The 19,809-nt window shown below is 42.0% G+C and overlaps 4 protein-coding genes across 7 annotated transcripts in view; 2 read left to right on the top strand and 2 right to left on the bottom strand.

The window, feature by feature from the left end:
• Window positions 1–1,851: 1,851 nt before the first annotated feature.
• On the bottom strand, window positions 1,852–6,098 carry msmo1 (methylsterol monooxygenase 1). The gene is made up of 6 exons (XM_037115876.1): window positions 5,996–6,098; window positions 4,589–4,863; window positions 4,319–4,467; window positions 4,070–4,196; window positions 3,802–3,956; window positions 1,852–2,588 (listed from the first exon to the last, which is right to left on the bottom strand). The coding sequence occupies exons 2-6, from the start codon at window positions 4,841–4,843 to the stop codon at window positions 2,399–2,401; spliced, it is 876 nt and encodes a 291-aa protein (XP_036971771.1). The 5' UTR covers window positions 4,844–4,863; window positions 5,996–6,098; the 3' UTR covers window positions 1,852–2,398.
• A 1,642-nt stretch (window positions 6,099–7,740) lies between these two features.
• On the top strand, window positions 7,741–13,045 carry plrg1 (pleiotropic regulator 1). The gene is made up of 15 exons (XM_037096061.1): window positions 7,741–7,902; window positions 8,118–8,224; window positions 8,903–9,030; window positions 9,255–9,308; window positions 9,395–9,488; window positions 9,618–9,708; window positions 9,798–9,896; window positions 10,012–10,104; window positions 10,590–10,739; window positions 10,831–10,932; window positions 11,281–11,383; window positions 11,486–11,594; window positions 11,930–12,069; window positions 12,198–12,391; window positions 12,491–13,045. The coding sequence occupies exons 1-15, from the start codon at window positions 7,894–7,896 to the stop codon at window positions 12,548–12,550; spliced, it is 1,533 nt and encodes a 510-aa protein (XP_036951956.1). The 5' UTR covers window positions 7,741–7,893; the 3' UTR covers window positions 12,551–13,045.
• Window positions 12,948–16,737, bottom strand: LOC119018419. Of its 4 annotated transcripts, XM_037096079.1 has the most exons (6): window positions 15,945–16,131; window positions 14,884–15,064; window positions 14,679–14,785; window positions 14,387–14,587; window positions 14,085–14,290; window positions 12,948–13,234 (listed from the first exon to the last, which is right to left on the bottom strand). In XM_037096079.1, the coding sequence occupies exons 2-6, from the start codon at window positions 15,025–15,027 to the stop codon at window positions 13,083–13,085; spliced, it is 810 nt and encodes a 269-aa protein (XP_036951974.1). In that variant the 5' UTR covers window positions 15,028–15,064; window positions 15,945–16,131; the 3' UTR covers window positions 12,948–13,082. The 4 variants fall into 4 exon arrangements, with proteins under 4 accessions (XP_036951974.1, XP_036951994.1, XP_036951983.1 ...); XM_037096099.1 differs by lacking the exons at window positions 14,884–15,064; window positions 15,945–16,131 and adding an exon at window positions 16,631–16,737 and having other exon boundaries at window positions 14,679–14,820; XM_037096088.1 differs by lacking the exons at window positions 14,884–15,064; window positions 15,945–16,131 and adding an exon at window positions 16,291–16,398 and having other exon boundaries at window positions 14,679–14,820.
• The window catches only part of dchs2 (dachsous cadherin-related 2), a 29,135-nt gene continuing 25,906 nt past the window's right edge, over window positions 16,581–19,809 (top strand). Inside the window, exon 1 of the mRNA XM_037096050.1 lies at window positions 16,581–18,481. Within this exon, the coding sequence (XP_036951945.1) occupies window positions 16,736–18,481 (1,746 nt within the window). The 5' untranslated portion in view covers window positions 16,581–16,735. The remainder of the gene's footprint in view (window positions 18,482–19,809) is intronic.

The raw sequence follows: 19,809 nt of genomic DNA, 5'->3' as shown, positions 1-19,809 counted from the left end.
CAGCACGTCCGGCCACGGCCTTCAAAATAAAAGGTTTTCGTCAAGAGCGCCCCAACAGAAGGGGTCGAATCTTTTTTTCCTGTATGTGTTCTTGATTTATCAGTTGAACTTTATTTATATAGCACTTTTCAAACAAATCAGAATGAAATTTATAAGATATAATATAATAAGAAGAACACCAGGTAAATGTAAATATAAAATTCTAGTCTAGTCTATATGAACGTGTTCTATATCAGTACATCATAATAATGAAAATCATGAAATGTGAAATAATCAAACAAATTGCTAAAACTCAACTTATTACTATTTGTTGCTATTTATCCTGATTGTTGGCAGTTATGGTCTAACTGAACTTTTATTCCAGTTCCAACAGATTAAGATTAAAAATGATCACTGTAAAAATAAATAAACAAGGACAGAATTTCTGAAATAAAATAAAATAGTGTCATAAAAGACTAAATTAAGTCACTGGAAGAAAAAACACTAACAAATTAACTTTAACTTTTTCTCAATTTCATGGTTATCTTACACATTTGTATATTTGTTTCACTGCCTTTATTTACTTGATTAATATGTAATATGGTTTGGTGGGGCTATTGAATTTTATAACGTCTTTACTTAAATTTGATTCAACATTTCTCACAGTTTATAACTTACAAAAGTTTCCTGCAAAATTATTTTTTTTTATTATTTATTTATCTTTAAGCGTCATGATTCTCTGTACTTTGACAAGACTTTTCTGTGGTTTGTAAATTTTGCTACCACAACTAATTGATTTGTTCAGCAACAGAATTTAGCTATTTAGGTTATGAATTGATCAGTTGTTCACCAAGAAAAATAAAGCTAAAGATTTGTCTTTTTCCCACTTTACATCTCTTTATATCAAACATATTTGAGTTTTGCACTGTGAATATATATCATTTTAGCTTCTGGGAGTTGTTCTGTTTTTTTATAATAGTTTTTTTGGCAAAAATAATCAACAGATTAAACAATAATGAATGTATAACAGTAACAATATAACAGCTGCAGCCCTACTGTAAACAACAACAGTTACTATTTATTTCTGGGTGTGTTTATTTTGCATATTGCTGACGTAAATACAACTGATAAAAAATGAATCCCTGCAGGGAAAAAAACGTGTCTGCTCATGGAATACAAACTAATAAAGTTGTTAATTGAAGCTTGCTAATCTGTCAATGATTCCTTTTATAAAACGGCTTCACTTCCTGTTTGGTACCTGCTGCTGCTCGCTGCCTTGACGCAGCTGACTGGGGCAGTAGGGGTGTGTCCACAGTGCAGCAGAGAGGAGATGTAGAGAATATCTAGTCACGAAATTACCTCAGTTCCCCATAAACCCTCACTTAATACTAAAATACTCACTGAGAAGATCCTGTGAGGGTAATCGTAAAAAGCTCGACCTGTCAGTGATCCCAGTATCATTATCCAATTGTCATCCAAATTCTGTCATAAAACTGCCAAAACACGACCAAACTCATGTCCACATTTGTTCATATATTTTTATTCTAATATAACAAAAACACAAAAACAAATCATTTTCAAGGTTTCTTTTTGTCAAACCAAAACTGATGAATTATTACAGTCTTAAACAAAATAGGCTATAACAGCCTGCAAGTGCCATCTGAGCCAATCCCATCCAAAAACTCAGACAGGACCGCACACGCCTAAATTGTTTCAAAAGTTGCAGCTAAAACACATCGTCACAGGGTGACTCAGTTTAGCTCGAGAGGAAGCGCTAAAGTGCTCAAGACATTCAGAGATAAACGGAAGAATTTCACAAGAGAGTCCAATGATACAGCTTTTTTTTCATTCAATGAGCAAAGCAACGAATGAAAATGAGGATGTTGACGGTTTTTATTTAGCCAGCAGCTGTTGACAGAAGAACAATACTGCTTTTGCAGAAAGGCACACGAGGCGGACTGAAGTCGGCATGCAGTCCGATTACAGTCGGAATCAAATCACAGGAGTCCTGATCATGGATGTTTGATTAGAACTGGATAGAGCACCAGAGGCAGGGCTCTGTCTTTCTTAAAATGTTGCTTAAAAGGCCATTTCCTGATGTGAAGAAATGACCTGGACACTGAACCGCTGCTTATCAAACCAAATGGATTACAGTCCGATGAGTCATTTTGCGGTTGTGAACTTGTGACACCAGAAAACATTTATCCACCGTTCTTAGATCTACTTCTTTTTGCAATGTAAATTTTGGAAAAATTGTCTTCTCGGTCCAGATTCATTCAAAATACACTTTTAGATTGTGTGTGTCTGTTTCAGTACGTGGAATGAGAGAAAAAGCAGCAGTGTTTGTGTTCTCGTTGTGGGTCCTGGTCCTGTTCCTTCTCCCCGACAGAACAGGTGTGAAAACAGAGATCTGAGTGGTTTACTGCTCCTTCTTGTCTCCCTGTTTCTGCATGTGCTTGTTGTACTGGCTGTCGGTCTTCAGCAGCTTGTCCCACCAAGTGAAGGTGGAGGCGTAGTTCCCAACGAAGTTCATGTGGTGGAAGTCGTGGAAACGGGTGCCGGCGTAGAACGGGATCAGGTGGAGAGGGTTCCAGGGGATGTCGTAACCACTGAGACGGAGCAAGGAAAGAAATCAAGTCTGTCAGATATTTGTTTAAAAAAATAACCCTTTTTTAAGAGTCAGTATTTACAATTAAAAAGATCATTCCAGTGAGACGGATGGAAGGTGACGCTTCAGAAAGTATGCATTTACTTTAGTTCTGTTCTCTACCATGTGTTTTAGATAAAAAAGATAGCTTCTTTTCTCTAATGTTCCAACAAACAATAATATTCAATACTTAATACTAATATGTTTAATTAATTCTTTATATGAAGACGAAATAAAGTCTGTCTTTTCTCAAGAGCATTCTTTTTTCTTAGAAGACCAAATTCCTTAATGCTACATGAGAAGAAAAAATGGTGTTTACTTCGGCAAAGAATGGAAAAAAATACTTATTCATGTTTATTAGTATAAAAAAGAATCTAACGTAGCTCTCTCTCTCTCATTATGTGTGCTGCTGCAAGTTTCATGTTATTCTATTAAGTAGCTGTGATGAATTATTTACTGAATTATGAAAAATGTGTAATGAAGAATCAGTCAAACAAAAGACTGTTTTAAAAGCAAAATTCAAAAGTATGTAAAAGCAAAGTCCTCCACAGAAAGACACAAAAGCAGGAGTATGAATGGATCAGAGTGAAACTAAATGTAAATAAAATTCAGCAAAATGTTTGAAATCTAATTACGTTTCATATTATATTACATTTTAGAAAAGTGAACAAAAATTAAATGAAAAACCAAACAAAAGCACAGAGACATGACATGTAATGCAATTAACGAATTTAAACAAAAACAAAAAGCTAGTTTGATGAATCTAGAATTTGTGGTATTGTTAATACCACCACAGTCTCTATATATAACTGTAGAAATGTAAAAATAATCGCAAAGTGTAGATATGTTAGTATTAAATAAAGGCATTGTGTCAGCTAATAATGTGACAGTAGTGTCTGGTGTTCTCTGCAGCCCTCTAGTGGTCGACCTCATAAGTCACTGACTCAGATAACATGATGAGAAACATGCCGTTCCACATGTAACCGACCTCTTACTGTGCTCTCACTGTAACCACTGATGTAACTGCTGCGCTGTTTGTTTAAAATAATGTACATCCTACTCTCCTCAGAGTCATGGCGATAATCAATCTAACATGGCAGAGAGAGGGAAGGAAATGGGAGCAAAAGATAAAAAAAAATGACAGAGACGATGTAGAAGCTGTCATTGATTCCTACCTGTGGACATCAATGGTCTCCAGCAGGCGGAAGGACACCCAGGCCCACAGGAAGAACACGTGGTTACAGAAGAGCATGATGCCGATGAAGAATCCGGCGCCCAGGATGAGAGTCTCAGCAGGATGAGCGTATTCTGCCTGCATGCCGAACGGAGCCTGAGGGACAGCAGACACACAGGTTAATGAGAAACTCTGTTTCAAACAGATTCACTGGAAAATGATGCATTCATGTTGAATCTATTGTCATTATTAATGCATGCTGTACTCACGGTGAACTCGTGGTGGACTTTGTGGATGTATTTGTAGACCTTGCGGTGATGCAGCGCGCGATGCAGGAAGTAGTGCCAGGTGTCTTCAACGACAGCACAGCCAAAGCACTGAGCCAGGACGTACGGCCTGAAGGAGGAGAGCGGGAGAGGAGGACCATTTAATTTGATATCATATTTTTGAAAAGTACTGTTGTGTAGCCCACTGAGTGTGTGTCAAGCGTAGATGTGTTTGATTGTACTTCCACTGACCAGCGTGGCATGGAGTCCCAGTCGTAGGGGATGTTGAAGAACTCGGTGAAGTAGTAAGTCCCGCAGATCAGAGGAAGCTGGATACAGAAGTGGTTAAACAGCAGCATCTTGAAACATCTCCACTGTTTCTCCCAGGTTTCAGGCCTGTCCTGCAAACACACACACACACACAGAGCCATACACAGAGAAAAGGTTTGTCAAGAGGAATGACAGCTTAGATTAAAAAAAATAAATAAATAAATTCAAAACAACCAAAAAACAGACACAAACCTGTTGGATCTTGTATTTCTGCATGAAGGGCATAAACTGGAAGAGGAATCCTGGCAGGCAGAACAGGAAGTAGATTAACTCGTGGACGATGAGCGACCCCCAGGTGGCAATCTGGAACTTGGTGTAGTTGTCCAGCATGTAGCCCCAGGCGTGTTTCAGGGAGGGCTGGAAGGGGTTTTCCGGCAGCACCGCATCGACGTACTCCACCGCCAGATAGGCCGAGCTCAAGATGTCTGCTGTGCCGTTCATCGCCATGATGGTGTGGAGAGAGAAGACTGGAGGACAGGAACACCGTGTCACAGGTAGGTGTAATCATTACGGTTTACATTCTCCGTCAAATCATCCCAAGATTGTATTTTAATCATAACAGTGAATGTGCTTTAATTAAAACTACACCAAAACTTGGACTATTTTTATTAAGTTTACACCATTTCTCAACCAGCATTGTCTTCATACACTCACATTTAATACCTGATTAACCACCATTAACATCAGGTTAATGGTTCTGTTTCAAGCCGTGCATTCAAAATATAACTTAAGTAAGAGTTGAGAAGAGCTGTCAGCATTATATACTACAAGCATTAAGAGTTTAAGTACTTATAATGCAAAATGACCTTATTTCTTGTATGCTTCTGTTACACAATTATTACTGGTGCATGCATTCAGAGGCAACATTTCAATGTTAAAGCTGGCTACTCCAGTGATATCAGCTATTTTATATTGTGTTGGGTGGGTGAATCTACAATCATGCATCATATTTTATAAACGCATTAAAATGTTTTGGGTTTAATATCTGGATCTACAACTGATAACTTTGTCACATACATTTACTGCAGTAAAAAGTACAACATGTACACTGAAATGCACAAAGGAAGCCTCGAAGTAAGTCAGTAAATAAGTAAAAGTACCAGAAAATCATATTTAAGGACAGTAACGTTACTTGAGTACGTGTAACGCACCACAATTGCAACATTTAGACTGGATTACAAGTACAATTCACAACTATTTGCTGATTTTTAGAGCTAAATGTGCAACTAAACTTCCACAAAAACAACAAGAGACGCTGCACATAAAATCACCGCACGTCCACGTTCAAATTTATCCCTGTTACAAACGTTTACTGCCCCACAAACACTCTCACAGCTGCCACAGAGTTCATTAAACTCACACAGACACACACAAGAGAGTGGGGCTGAAACACATCACCGACACCTGACACTAGCTCATTATTAATGAAAAACTTCCATGATTCAGATCACAAAACAGGCCTAATAAATGTTCTTTCACCACTCACAACCCAACATTTGCATCAGTTCTTCGCTCAAACACATAAACAACAGACTCGCATTTGCTAAATTCAGCTAACTGTCTCATTTCCAGCTACAAACGACGCTGAAGACGTCTCACCTTCCCGCTGAACGTCCCGTCTACCTGGGCGAGAGGCGGCCGGCCGGGTGAAGTACAGTCATATAGAACGATCTGATTGGCCGAGGGGAGAGGAGACTGACGTCGGGGGGCCGAGCGGCGTCGCTGATTGGTCCGCGGGATGGAGTGATGATAGTGAGACTGTAGGTTTCTAAAGCAACGGCCAATCAGAGGCGAGTTTTGACTTTCATAACGTTCGCAGTGTTGAAGTGTTACGAGAGAGGAGATGGGGCGTTCAGAGAGCCTCTGAATCATACGTGTGTCCTTTATCTGTGATTTAAATGACTGTAACTCCAGTGTCAACACTGGAAATGTTGTACAGGCTTTCAGACAGATAGCTATGTATAAAGTGTGGTATAAGTTAAATTGTTTATAACTTAAATTATAGCCTAATTCTGATGATTTTCTTTTTAAAAATAAAATTGTGTGTCCCATTTGTTGTGGTTGATATCATATTTTCAGAAACGTGGCTACATTTAGCCTACTCATATATGTCTGTGTTGTACTTCAGTTCTATAGAGCTGAGTATTGTCTCAAATTTTTAGTACTAGTTTCTGTGGTAATTACAAAAAGATAATCCAACCCTTCTTTGTTTACCTTTTCTGTTCACAAATCACACACAAAAAAAATCAGCATTTATTCTCAGATACAACGAATTATTCATCTTGACATATACATTATGTTACTCACCTTTTTAAATATAAAATTTCTGAGTTTGCATTTCTTAACCAAAACTACATAGTGCCCATGTTATGCCTCTCAAAGGGTCATCTAAGGGGTCGTGAGATGATGAACTGGTAGTTTCTGACATTTTCTCTAACATTTGCATTTTGTTAAAATGTCGGATCATTTCAAGTTATTTAAATTACACCATCTAAGACAACCAAAAAATATGAAGTACTTTTAATCCCTAAATAATTTCTCTCAGTTTATATCTAAGTTAATCATGCCAACAGTTACTATTGAATAAAGTCAGATAAATGTATTGGAGTAAAAATATGCAGTGGAGTAGAACTGGAACTATTAACCCTCATGCAATTGTTAAAAAGGAAAGGGGGAAAAAAAAACAAGAAACGGAAAGATCACACATCAAACCTCTTTTAGTACAAAAAACAGCCATAAAAAAAATGTGTATTAATATTATTTGTTTTGTTTTGTTTTGTTTTTTACCTAATGTGGTCTTTTAACAGTTGCATGAGGGTTAAGTTTTATTATGAGGTAAAGCCTCCTATAGGTCACAATGGAAATAGTATGTATATGTTAATAGTGAATAATAATAAAAATTACAAAAACTCATCCAGGACCACAGAATGAAAGCCTGAGACACTGGCTGCATGTTTTTATGCTGGGACGGCAGTGGATTGGGGAAAAAAAAAAAAAAAAAAAGAATGGTTCATAATATGAAAACAGTTTTAGCCGTCTGTCTGCAATATACACAGTGTGTTATAGACATATTATACAAGCTTAAGTTGAATTTAAAAGAAAAAAAAATTATGCAGGATGCATTAATACAGCCAAACTGATCCCAAAAAGGTAGTTAATAAACATGAAATGTATCAACAGTTACATGAGGGTTAAGCAGGCCTAGCATTGAATAGAACTAGTGAAGTAAAGTAGGGTACAAGTTCCCCAAATGTGAACTACTGCAGCCTGAGTATTAACGTTGCAGTGTCGTTTCTCCTCCTGACCGCTGGGGGGCGCTGACAAAACACCAGCCGCTGTTGGTTCTGTTTACTTCCGGGTCGTGGAGTTGTCGGATTGCGCTTGTGTTGGACATGTTGTTTAGGATTGCGATCGATATTTGAGTGCGACAAAGCAGTAATTATAAAAAACGCAAATTTCTGCAACTGTGCTGTTTTTTCCGGACGAACACCACCAAGATGACGGAGGTATGTAGAGATGTGAAGTCTTCTCGCTGTTTTTTTCTTCGCTCCCGCTCCGGCGAGACTTAACGTATTCAACGTCGGGCCCGGCTATTTGCTGGATCCCGTTACGTTTAAGATGCGATTTCTAGTCTTTATAGATAACAGAGTCATTTATAAACATTGCCGTATTTGTTGATAGTGATGGATCATGTATTTAACACGATACTTTTCTTCTACAGGATGTTCAGAAGCACTCTGTCCACACTCTGGTCTTTAGATCTCTCAAAAGGACGCATGATATGTTTGTGTCTGACCATGCGAAGTCCATCTCCCTGGACGACGAGAGGTAATTCCGGCTCACTATTACTTACATTAATGCCTGTGTTTGAACTGTATTTAATTTGTTTTCAGTACATTATAGGATTCAGAAATATTTTACTGAGTTTAAACCATCCTTTCTCTCCAGTCTTAGTCTAGTCCGAGCAGTTGTAGCTGCACATTAGATGTTTGTGTTCAGTGTAGAAAACTGAACAGTGAATTTATATCTGCTGTCATTATTATGATGAACCTCTCACGGATCTTTAAGCTGAACAACATTATGTTTATAAGCTGTGTGAACATTTTTGATGATTTAAATGTATTGTATAAGAAGGGATAATGGGCAGAAGGTCTTCAATTAATCATTATTTTCATTATAGATGAACCTGTTGATTGCGTTCTTGATGACTAGACTAGTTGTCTGGCCTATAAAATGTCAGAAGACATTAAAAAGTGTTTCCCAAAGACCAATATAACATCCTCAAATGTCGTATTCTCTCCACTATCCAGTTATTCAGTGTATTGCCATAAAGGTGTCGTAAAACTCGAAAATATTTAGTTTTAAGATGCTGGAATCAGATATTTTTTGTAAATTAACTGATGATTAGAATAGTGAACAACAATAAACAACTGATTGATTAAAAGGCTAATTATCGGAAAGTCTAACAGGCATTGTAACATTTTCTTATATTCCCTGTATTTGCAGCCACAAGATTAAGATGAATGCGAAACTAAAAACTGAGTACGGTGCCGTGTTGCACATGCCTGTGCTGAAGGAAGGGAAAGACAGAGTCTCACATCCTGGCGGCCTGCAGCAGAGCTACTCACAGCCAGGTGAGGATGAAACAAACACTGCATGCTTCATGCTTCAGTGTGATGACTGAACTTCCATTTTATGTCGCTTAATACTTGCACTCCAGTGCAATTTAGGAACAATATTGTACTTCTTACTCCATTGTGACCCAGTATTTAAACATGTTATATAACTGATTTGGACTAATTTGAAGATAATGTTCTTGCTGTTTCTTTATAATACTGAAGTCTTTGTGCTCTTCCAGGGGACGACCCAGAATACCTGATCACAGGAACACATGCGTATCCTTCTGGACCTGGTAAGATCAATACTAGTGGTTTAACCAAACTGTGTGCTTGTAGCAGTGTCATTGTAGTGTTTATACCAGTAATTTTCTGTCAACAGGAGTGGCTTTGACTGCTGACACAAAGATGCACAGGAATCCAAGCGAGGGAGGAATCCACTCCATGGCGCTGGCTCTGCCGCCCTCACAAGCAAGGTGAGCCTTTCTTTTCTTCCGTAACGTTTAATATGGCAGAAATAACCCAGTTGAGGTACATTTTCAAGACCTTTTCAGGATTTTGACAGAACTTATTAATAAAAAAATATGAATTCTGTTCAATTTTAGACAAGATGTGAGCCGCACAGCAGCCAGCGTGGGTGACATCCATCACCATGCGGGAGCGGCAAGCAGATCTCACCCTCCGTCGAGTGCTCTGGTAGGTCACTTGATGCGATATTTTGTTTTACACCCGCTGTAACATCCCTGAAACAAGTGCATGGTTGATAACCAATGTGTTCATTTTAGTCGCTCATGGAAGGAGGCGGCACCAGAAATTCTTCACTGATGAGGAAAGCACCAACCATGCCCAAACCTCAGTGGCATCCACCGTGGAAACTCTTTCGGGTAAATACAAATCACTTTGACCTCTATTTTACTTTGTTTGCGGATAAAATTGACACTCAGTTCTCATATTTGAAGCCCACATTAGTTTTTAACAGTAGTGTGCTTAATCTGCCAGGTCATCAGTGGTCATCTCGGCTGGGTGAGGTCCATCGCTGTGGAGCCTGGGAATCAGTGGTTTGTCACGGGGTCTGCTGATAGAACCATAAAGGTGAGTAAACATTAAAATAATCATTTGGCGATCAAAAAAAAAAAATCAAATGTGATCCAGAAGCTTTATCCTCTGGTTGTCCTGATGTAGATGTAGAAGATTATAAGCTTGAAAGCTCCTTTTTAATTTTGAGAGCAGCAGTTTTACCAAACAATCTAAAATAAGGTTAAGTTTTTGTCTCCAGAGCTCATAGTCATTATCAGCAAATCACATCTCAGTCATCTCAGTTCTCATGTTCACATTCTGAAAACTGAGGTGACATTTATTAAGTGTATGTATGCTAGACAGGTAGCAAGCAGCTTTATTACATTCTGTTTTCTTTTGGACAGGAAGTCACATAAAACACACATTTTTTTAAGCATCTTTCACTGCAGATTTAATGATCATGTCCCTCGCACCACCTCAGAATGGCACCGTGAAGACGCTGTTTCAGGAAATCTTCTAAAATGCTCCATATATGACCTTGAGGCTGATTGTTTCTACAGATCTGGGACCTGGCCAGTGGGAAACTGAAACTCTCCCTGACAGGACACATCAGCACAGTGCGAGGTGTGGCGGTCAGCACACGCAGCCCCTACCTGTTCTCCTGTGGAGAAGACAAGCAGGTCAAGTGTTGGGATCTGGAGTACAACAAGGTATGACATGATAATAAGAGGGAGGTTAACACAATGTAGTTGGTATATTAATTATCTGTGTGTTTATTGACCATATTAATCTGTGTATTAGGTCATCAGGCACTACCACGGACATCTTAGTGCTGTGTACGATTTAGACCTGCATCCGACTATTGACGTGCTGGTGACCTGCAGCAGAGACGCCACAGCGAGGGTAAGTTCATGATTTGCATGTTCGAATGATGACCTGAAAATGGTGTGATTAAACTTCACAGGTTCAGCTTGTGTTTAAAGAAAGGCTTCACTCTGTTGCTCTCTTATAGTTTTCTTTGCACTATCTGCTCTTTCTGCAAAGTCCAAATTGACCGTCTGCTTGACAAAGTTTTAGAAACTTAGATGATTACACATTTAGGTAACATCACATGTTCATTTTGTAGTTTTTAACAGTTAGCACTCGGCCGTTCTTCCATCAGGGGGCTGGAGCTGAAGATGATGTGTAAGCAACTAGTTCTCTTCTTGGTTTATTAGCTGAAATAATTGGATTTCTTCTCTGTTTGTGCAGGTGTGGGACATCAGGACCAAAGCTAACGTGCACACACTGACCGGCCACACCAACACTGTGGCCACAGTGAGATGTCAGGCTGCAGAACCACAAATCATCACTGGTAACTGTTTTTCTAAAGAAAACCAAACAAATTATTTTGAAGTTGTGTTGGAGTTCTATCAGATTGGTTTGTCTTTAACTTCACTGGTTTAACGTCTTGCAGGCAGCCACGATTCAACCATCAGGCTGTGGGATTTGATTGCTGGAAAAACCAGAGCGACTCTGACGAACCACAAGAAGTCTGTCCGAACTGTTGTGCTGCACCCCAGACAGTGAGTTAACTCAAATCACTACATGTATAGGGTGAAATAATTGGTTTGGAAGTTGTAGACAACTTTGAATATTTGATTGACTATCAGTTATTGAGGAAACATGCTAAATGTTAGTTGGTTTACACTGGTTCTGATCTTTTTTGTTTTGTTTCTCTTAGTTTTGTATCATTTTAAACTGAATAAATGTTTGTCTGGTTTGACTACAACTTGGGAAATCAATGATATATAAAAAATAATATCTTGTGGGAGAATAATTAATTGTTTGTACCAGCAAATTTAGAGTTATATGGTCAACATGCTCAACATATTGTGATCTTCTTTCCTGTGTTTTACAGATACACGTTTGCTTCTGGTTCCGCTGATAACATCAAACAGTGGATGTTCCCAGATGGCAACTTCATCCAGAACCTGTCGGGCCACAACGCCATCATCAACACACTCGCTGTTAACTCTGATGGCGTGTTGGTCTCTGGAGGTAATCATAAGCAGCTTGTTCTGTTAATTTTGTTTATTTGGGTTGATGTTGTCTGTTAATCCTGGTCAGTACAGTATTGGATTAGAACAAACATTTAGCCCGAGACTCATTTTTTGCTCCCTCTGTAGCCGACAATGGAACCATCCACATGTGGGATTGGAGGACGGGCTACAACTTCCAGCGGATTCATGCAGCCGTGCAGCCGGGATCTCTGGACAGCGAGTCGGGCATCTTTGCCTGCATGTTCGACAAATCTGAGAGCAGGCTGATCACCGCCGAGGCTGATAAGACCATCAAAGTGTACAAAGAGGACGACACAGCTGTAAGTAATGCTGCTATGTTTAAAACCAGTTACGAGCTTAGGTTTAGTTTCCAGGAAGAAGAATCTGAACACCCTGTTTTTTACCTTTTGTTCTTGCAGACGGAAGAAAGCCATCCAGTCAACTGGAAACCTGAAATCCTCAAGAGAAAAAGATTCTAAAGATTTTTTTTTTTTTATTCGTTCATCTTCTCACAGTAACAATTTTATTTCTACAAAATGTTCTAGACACACCCGTCAAATCAGGCAAACTCCTGAAATGAATTGTTCATTTTACTCTAAGATCCATTTGCAGTCTTCATTGTACGATGTTACTCCGACCAAGAGGCCATTTTGGACCGCCAGGAAGCTCCCGGTGTGTTTGTTCTTGATGATGACGGCTCTCTGATGGCTCCGGTCAGTCTGATCCACCAGCAGCACCCACTCTGCAGACTCAGACTGACTGGCTTCAGAGTGGACCTGGTTCCTGCAGGGGTCAAACCCTGCAGAGGGCAGAAGAAAAATGTCTAAAAAAAAAAATCAGTTGTTTTTTTTTGTATTGACTCAACAGAATTGCTGGTTGTACAGTTGTGAACAAACATTGCCCGTTTTTCTTCTGGCTTGCAGAAACGTGAAGTTTATTTTGCTCCATTGAATAAAGGCGACATTTTTCACATACTTGCCGTTTTCTTTTGTTCAGTAAAGATCAGGTTCTTTACTCACCGAGGTATCTGTTGGTGACAACGTTCCTGTAGTATTTACAGCCGTTACCCTTAATCTCTTCCCAGTAACAATGATCTCCAGGTGTGTCGCTGAGCTCCACTGTGTTTCTGCTGCCGTCGCCAGTCGGGGGGGTTTGCTGCTCACCTGTGAAACCATGAAAACAGGATTTGTACATGGGTGATATTTTCAAGCTCAGGGACATGCTTCAAGTTTCAGCATTGTGGAGATTAAACGCTAGATAATCACTGACGTAAACCAAACTTCTATGAATATTTGTAATGAAACAATCCTGTTATACTATTTGTGTCTTGGGCATGAAATTGAAAATTACAGAGCATATAAATTATGATCAAAACATAATCAAATTTTACATGACCATACAGTAGCCTCTATTGATTGCTATTGATTGGGTAGAGCTGGGTATTTTTGAAGTTGCATTTGGAGTTCAACAGTTTGGATGTGATGATAAGGAAATCTTTGCTCTGGGTGCCTTTAATTCTACTTTAAAAAGCTGTAGGAAGTCTTAGATTTAGTATCTGGCTGCTATTCAATTTAAAGGGTTCATCACAATTACAAAAAATGCATTTTCTGGCCTCTCTTAAATGGTGTGTTGCACCACAGTTGGAAAATGACAGCAACATTTTAAACATGTCCCACTTAACCCAGTTGTCCCTAGAAGTATTTCATACCGAACAAAGAGTCGTTACTTAAAGTTTGGATGAGTGTTGTTAAGTGGGGAACTTTTTCATAGTCCGACACTTTGAGCCTCCCCTCAGACAAACTTGAAAAAAGCTTTAATTTACATCCGTAGTTTGGTTGATTTCCTGGATACCTGGAAAAAAATGGTAACATTCTCCAAAACTACCATATCTCTTTAACCAAATCAAACACATTTGGGCTTTTCTGTGCTCTCCTTTTGATGAATATTTTTCACTTCCATTCACAGAGCCTCCCTGAAAAGCTTCAAACTTCAGGTTCAGTCTTCCATATCTACCAGACTCGAGGATGTAGAGCTCCGAGGCAGCATGGCGAAACCCTCGGCCCGGTTTCTTCTTCAGGCGGGGCTTCGCTGGCTCGGGCTCGTCCACCACCTCCCTCTCAGGTTCCTCGACTGCCAGGAGGTGACCGGCGTTAAACATGATCTCCTCCTCCAGAGACTGGAGACACATCTCAAACTGCTCCTCATCCTGCTCTGCGTTTCTAAAAATGAAATACTGATGATTTTACATCAAATTCAAGCACAAACTCTCACTCTATAAGTGTGTCACCTGTGCCCTCTCTGACAGGCCTCCTCACCTGAAGTCCACCCACAGCAGGCCTGCGGTGATCAGTCCCAGCCACTCACTGGCCTCCCAGTTGTTGGCCAGCATGACGGGCACCATGATGACCTCCCTGGTGTCTGCGTAGTTAAGCTCCTTCTTGCAGCTGCGGGAGGCCTGGTAAGCTGGAGTCATGAACGGACAAATCACCACGGCCTCCTCCACGCCCGCAGCCATCCTGAAAACACAGAAGTGGACTCCAACATGTCAGCCTCCAACAACGTGTCACGGGTTGTGATGGAGGTCCAAACACACTCCACTGTACTCACGAGTCGTTGATGTTCCCCGTCACCCCGCCCTCGATATCCATCCACACTGGCAGACCGTGGTCCTTCAGGCGGTTGTATATCTTCTTCACCAGAGCCTGGTCGTCCCACTGGTAGGAGAGCATAACGTGAGCTGGCATTGTCACTGAAAAAAAAAAAAATCAGTGAGAAACAATCCTGAGTGAAGCTTCTGTGGTGGAGTTTTTACAGTTTGTGGAGTGGCTGGACAAAGCGAGGCAGACTCAGTAGTCAGGCTGTTTGTTTGCTCAGGTATACAGCTCAGGTTACAACTGTTGCCTGGTGACAGCACCGATGGGAGGATGCACGATGGGACGAAGTCCTGCAGGACCATTACGGGCTCCACTGAAAGCACTTATAGAGCGATGAGACTAAAGAAATGTGAAATTGAAGGTGTAATTAAAAATGCACTGGAAGGAAAGAGATGTGTTACTGACCAAACACTCAATCACAGTCATTACTGTTAGCTTATTTGGATATTAAAGACATAAAACTCACAGCAGACACTTGAATTCATTTCTCAGGCAATAACACAGAAATGTGGATGGTAAAAAAAACAGGTATGTTTTATATGTTTGGCGTCGATGAGTGAGTGCACAAAGAGACTGATGGGCCTCGGTGGAGGTGCGAGATAAAACATCTTGAGCGCAGCGTTAAAGCTGAAAAGTTCCTCACTTGAAACTTGTGCACATTTAAAACTTAATTTAAAAGTCCTGAAGTTTTTTTTATTATTATTATAGGACTCAAAAACCGACAGGATTTCTAACTGTCCAGGAGTGCAATGCTAGACCAGGTAACTGCTATTTCATAATCTGGTGACTACATTACCCACAATGCAACTTAGTTACAAAGTGACGTCACTGGAGGCAATTCATGGGATTAAATTCAGCTTCGTCTGGAGCCGCAGAAGCCTTTCTGCTACTTTTGTTTAATATACCATCCCATTTCTTTTCACATACGTGGCAGCTAAACTTTAATGTGTAAAACTGGTGGAGTTACCCTTTAAAATGAGCTCAACCAGAGGCATCAAGAGCAGTAAAATTAAAGGTACACAGCTGTGATATAATTCCATAAATATCAAATATAATGTTTTAAACACTGACAAGGAACACTGAGTACATTTACTTTTGATACTTGAAGGACATTTTAGCTGATTTTACTTAAACACGTGTAGTATTGTAGTATTGCTTTTGAAAGTAGTACTTTTACTTATAGTAGAGTATTTTTACAGTGTAGTATTAGCACTGTAACCTCAGTAAAGGATTTGAACGCTTCCTCCCCCTCAGACTGAGCCTGGATTTGACCGGATAAACTTGAACTGAAATAAGCCCGTAACAGTGAAAAGTCCCTGCAGTTCTCGTCTGCGCCAGTAGAGGGCGCCACCCCGACACTGTATGGACAAGTGCCAAAACTGAAGCTCATTAAACTTCTTATTATTCATTCGATTTAATTTGATTTAACCACTTCACCGGAAATCAGTCTAGATAAATCACAGACTGTGTCAGCTGAGGTTTCTCCTCCACAGTTCAGCCTTCATATCTTTACGTTCCTTCCTGCACACTTTATGATTGTCAAGAGGTCGGACATAGTATGTCACCTGTGAGCACGCGGCACTGTAAGTAATCTGTCGTCCTAATTAAATCTGAAGCAATCAGGGCCACAGATGGAGGCGATCAGCGTGGGGCGCGCCGCCTGCCAGGAGGAGGTGTGCTCAGTGCGCACTGAGCTGTGTGGCCACTCAGTGCCGGGATGTGTGAGGAAGCCCAGAGGGATTTACGCCGCTTGATGTGTGGATCTCCAGTTTGTTAAATCACGCAAGGAACACACACACAAAAAAAAAAAAAAAAAAAAACGAAGAAGAAGAAGAAGCTGCTGAGGTATCGCGATGGAGAATGACTGCTGGCTGAACTCCGGCGCGCAAAAAATGGTGCGTTTACCCGTTTCTGTGTGGAGAGGAGCTCCAAAATGTTGATTTTGGTGAGTGACTTTTGACACGGAAATATGTAGAGAACTTCGCCCCTCAAACCAAAGAGCTAGAAGCCATGCGTAAAGGAGGAATGGGTCGCCAAAACACCGCAGCTCGGCCGCTGCGGACGCTCGTCCTGTCGCTGCTTTGCGCGCAGTCGCTCGGGCAGGTGTTCAACCTGACGCTGTCGGTCAAAGAGGGCCTGCCCGCGAAAACCATCGTCGGAGACCTGGGAGCGGGGCTGAGCAGGCCGAGCACCGGGTTCTTCATCTCGGAGAGCAGAGACTCGTACGTGTTCAGAGACCTGGAGATAGACGCGGACACGGGGATCATCTCCACCGCGGTGGTCCTGGACAGAGAGAGCAGAGAGAGGTACGAGTTCGTGGCCGCCACTCTCACGGGCGAGATGATCAGAGTGAAAATAGAGGTGAAGGATGTGAACGACCACTCACCTGTGTTCCCCTCAGAGGAGGTGGACTTGGAGATATCAGAGCTGAGTCCCCCTGGGAGCCGGTTTCAGCTTGAGGGAGCTAAAGATGAGGATGAGGGTGAGTTTGGTACCCGGGGATACAGGATCACTGAGAGTGAGATGGGGGAACTGTTCCGCCTGGAGTACAGGAGTGGATCTGAGAGCCACCCGAGCCTGGATCTCATCCTCACCAGCAAACTGGACCGTGAAACACAGGCCTTCTACTCCCTGACCATCGAGGCCTTCGACGGTGGCATCCCAGCCAGGACGGGGAGGCGTCAGGTGAACATCCACGTCCTGGATGAGAACGACAACCCTCCCGTGTTCAACCAGACTGAGTATCACACCTCGCTGCTGGAGGACGCCCCCCTGATGTCCTCCGTGTGTCAGGTGCACGCCTACGACCTCGACCTGGGCGACAACGGCCGAGTAACATATGAGATCAACAGGCGGCAGAGTGACCCCAACGAGGTTTTCTCCATCAACCGGACCAGTGGGGTGGTGTACCTCAACAAGCCGCTCGACTACGAGGCCCAAGCTTTCCACGAGTTGATCGTCAGCGCGAGGGACGGCGGGGCTCAGCCGGAGCACAGCAGCACCTTCGTGGGTGTGAAGGTGCTGAACATCAACGACAACAGTCCCATCATCAGCGTGCTGTTTCTCAGTGAAACAGGAGATGCTGTGGTGTCAGAGGCGGCCGGGGTCGGGGACTACGTTGCTCGGATCTCGGTGTCAGATCCTGACTTTGAGGAGGAGAGGGTCACTGTCACGCTGGAGGGAGGTGATGACAAGTTCGCCCTGAAGCAGACGGACGACTTCCTGTATGCTTTGTGCGTCAACGGAGAGCTCGACAGGGAAGAGCAGGACCTGTATGAGCTGAAGGTGCAGGCATCAGATTTTGGGAACCCGCCCCTGAGCAGCGAGGCGGTCCTCCTCCTGAAGGTGACCGACACCAATGACTGCTCCCCAGTTTTTGAGAAGGATGTGTACATCGTCAGCATCTCCGAGGACGCTCCTCGGGGGAGCTCCCTCGTCCAGATTCAGGCCCGAGACGCAGACGAGGGCGTCAACTCAGACGTCAGATACTCCATCCTCAAGTCCAACCAGGACAGCCTGATCAGCATGGACCCGGAGTCGGGCCTGGTCACGACAGCTGCGGCTCTGGACAGAGAGACTCAGATGGAGGTTTGGTTCCTGGTGGTGGCGGCTGACGGAGGGGACCCGGCTCTGTCATCCACGGCCACCGTCACTGTGCTGGTGGAGGATGTGAACGACAACGAGCCAGTGTTCCAGCATCAGCTGTACAACGTGTCCATACCAGAGCACAGTGACATTGGGAGCTGCTTTTTGCAAGTATGTTGGAGAATATCTACTCACCTACATCTGAATAGTTTTGTTTATTCGTCCAGTGTTTGAGATATAAGGGCCCGGAAATCTCTGCCTTCCCCCCTGCTGCACTTTTTGGGGGGCATTTTGTGTTTGGTGTTCGAGAACTGACAGGAAATACAGAGAGAGAGGGAGGGAACAATCACATAACATGATAGTTAAAATCAGGATGAGGTGAGATTTGTTTGGGACAAAGAATCAGAATGAGATCTGTATGTCAGGGCGTCTCTGCAGCACTTCACCACATTTAACCTTTCTCAAAAAAACGACGTGTCAGCGTGCCATATTGCGATTTCCATATTTTTTATTAATTTTGCAGCCCAACAATAAATGGACCCAGTCACACTTTAAACTGGACACGCTGGGATTACATGATCAGCATCTAAACTCTTTGTGCACCTCGATGACCCTCAAGCCGCCAAACTTTAGGGGTCATAATTTCATTTTTGGAGTGTTCAGTGGTAACTTGTCTTCAGGGGAACGTTGTCCTGCTCGCTCCTGATAATCCACAGAACGCACTGTAAGCTGCTTTCTTAGAGACCATTTCTTTGGTAGAGAGCAGTTCCAGTAAACATTGTTGGCAGTGAAGTCTGTGGATAATCCAGAGTGACCACGGCGGTGTTCCTGTGAGGAGATTTCGCATCACACCGCATCGAGTGAGCATCACTATTATAGCGGAGGGAAGGCAGAAATCTGAAAACCTCATCGTTTTAGTCATTTATCAAGCAAATAAAGTCACTAGTTTCCACGCTTTGTTATAATTTGCATCACTGGCCAGGTCACATCAGCACAAAGTCTGAGACGAGAAAATCTCTCTTCTTTTTCACCTCTTCTTTTCGGGTCTGAGGCCCTGGAGTTTTGACAAGAAGTAGACATCTCTTTATTTTGGAAAACAGCAACACAACTCTCTCTGGTGGACAGCTACGTCCAACAATTCTCTCAGTTTTTTTTGTTTTTTTTATTTGACAGAAACAGCTGACGATTTAAATGCAGCTGAGGGCGAGTGTGAGCAGTCAGCATCTCACGCTCTCTCTCTGTCTCGCTGTCTCTTTCTTACGTCTCATTAGACAAAAGTAGCCTTCAGTGTGTGCGCACAAAGACGTCAGTGTTCGTCCTAAACACACGCAACACACACACACACACGCACTCCGTCCAGTTCAGCATTGTGGCTTCGATATGACAGATGTGACGCCTGGTACCACAAGCTGACGCCCATCACAAAAGACGGCTCATTTATCAGTTTATTTTAAGAGAACATAAGTGAAGTTTGGCATTAAACTTGATTAAATAGGTGC

This window comes from Acanthopagrus latus, chromosome 1 (genome assembly GCF_904848185.1).
Source record: "Acanthopagrus latus isolate v.2019 chromosome 1, fAcaLat1.1, whole genome shotgun sequence".
NCBI lineage: Eukaryota > Metazoa > Chordata > Actinopteri > Spariformes > Sparidae > Acanthopagrus > Acanthopagrus latus.
This window is presented reverse-complemented; position numbering and strand designations above follow the sequence as displayed.

Coding starts and splice junctions, on each gene's coding strand:
- msmo1 (XM_037115876.1), bottom strand. CDS start 4,843: ATGGCGATGAACGGCACAGCAGACATCTTGAGCTCGGCCTATCTGGCG. Junction 4,468..4,588: donor AGAAATACAAGATCCAACAG/GTTTGTGTCTGT, acceptor GTGTGTTTGCAG/GACAGGCCTGAAACCTGGGA. Junction 2,589..3,801: donor GAGACCATTGATGTCCACAG/GTAGGAATCAAT, acceptor GCTCCGTCTCAG/TGGTTACGACATCCCCTGGA.
- plrg1 (XM_037096061.1), top strand. Junction 9,309..9,394: donor TGCGTATCCTTCTGGACCTG/GTAAGATCAATA, acceptor TTCTGTCAACAG/GAGTGGCTTTGACTGCTGAC. Junction 9,489..9,617: donor CTGCCGCCCTCACAAGCAAG/GTGAGCCTTTCT, acceptor GTTCAATTTTAG/ACAAGATGTGAGCCGCACAG.
- LOC119018419 (XM_037096079.1), bottom strand. CDS start 15,027: ATGGTCCTGCAGGACTTCGTCCCATCGTGCATCCTCCCATCGGTGCTG. Junction 14,786..14,883: donor GTCCAGCCACTCCACAAACT/GTAAAAACTCCA, acceptor CTCTCCTACCAG/TGGGACGACCAGGCTCTGGT. Junction 14,291..14,386: donor CTGCTGTGGGTGGACTTCAG/GTGAGGAGGCCT, acceptor TTTCATTTTTAG/AAACGCAGAGCAGGATGAGG.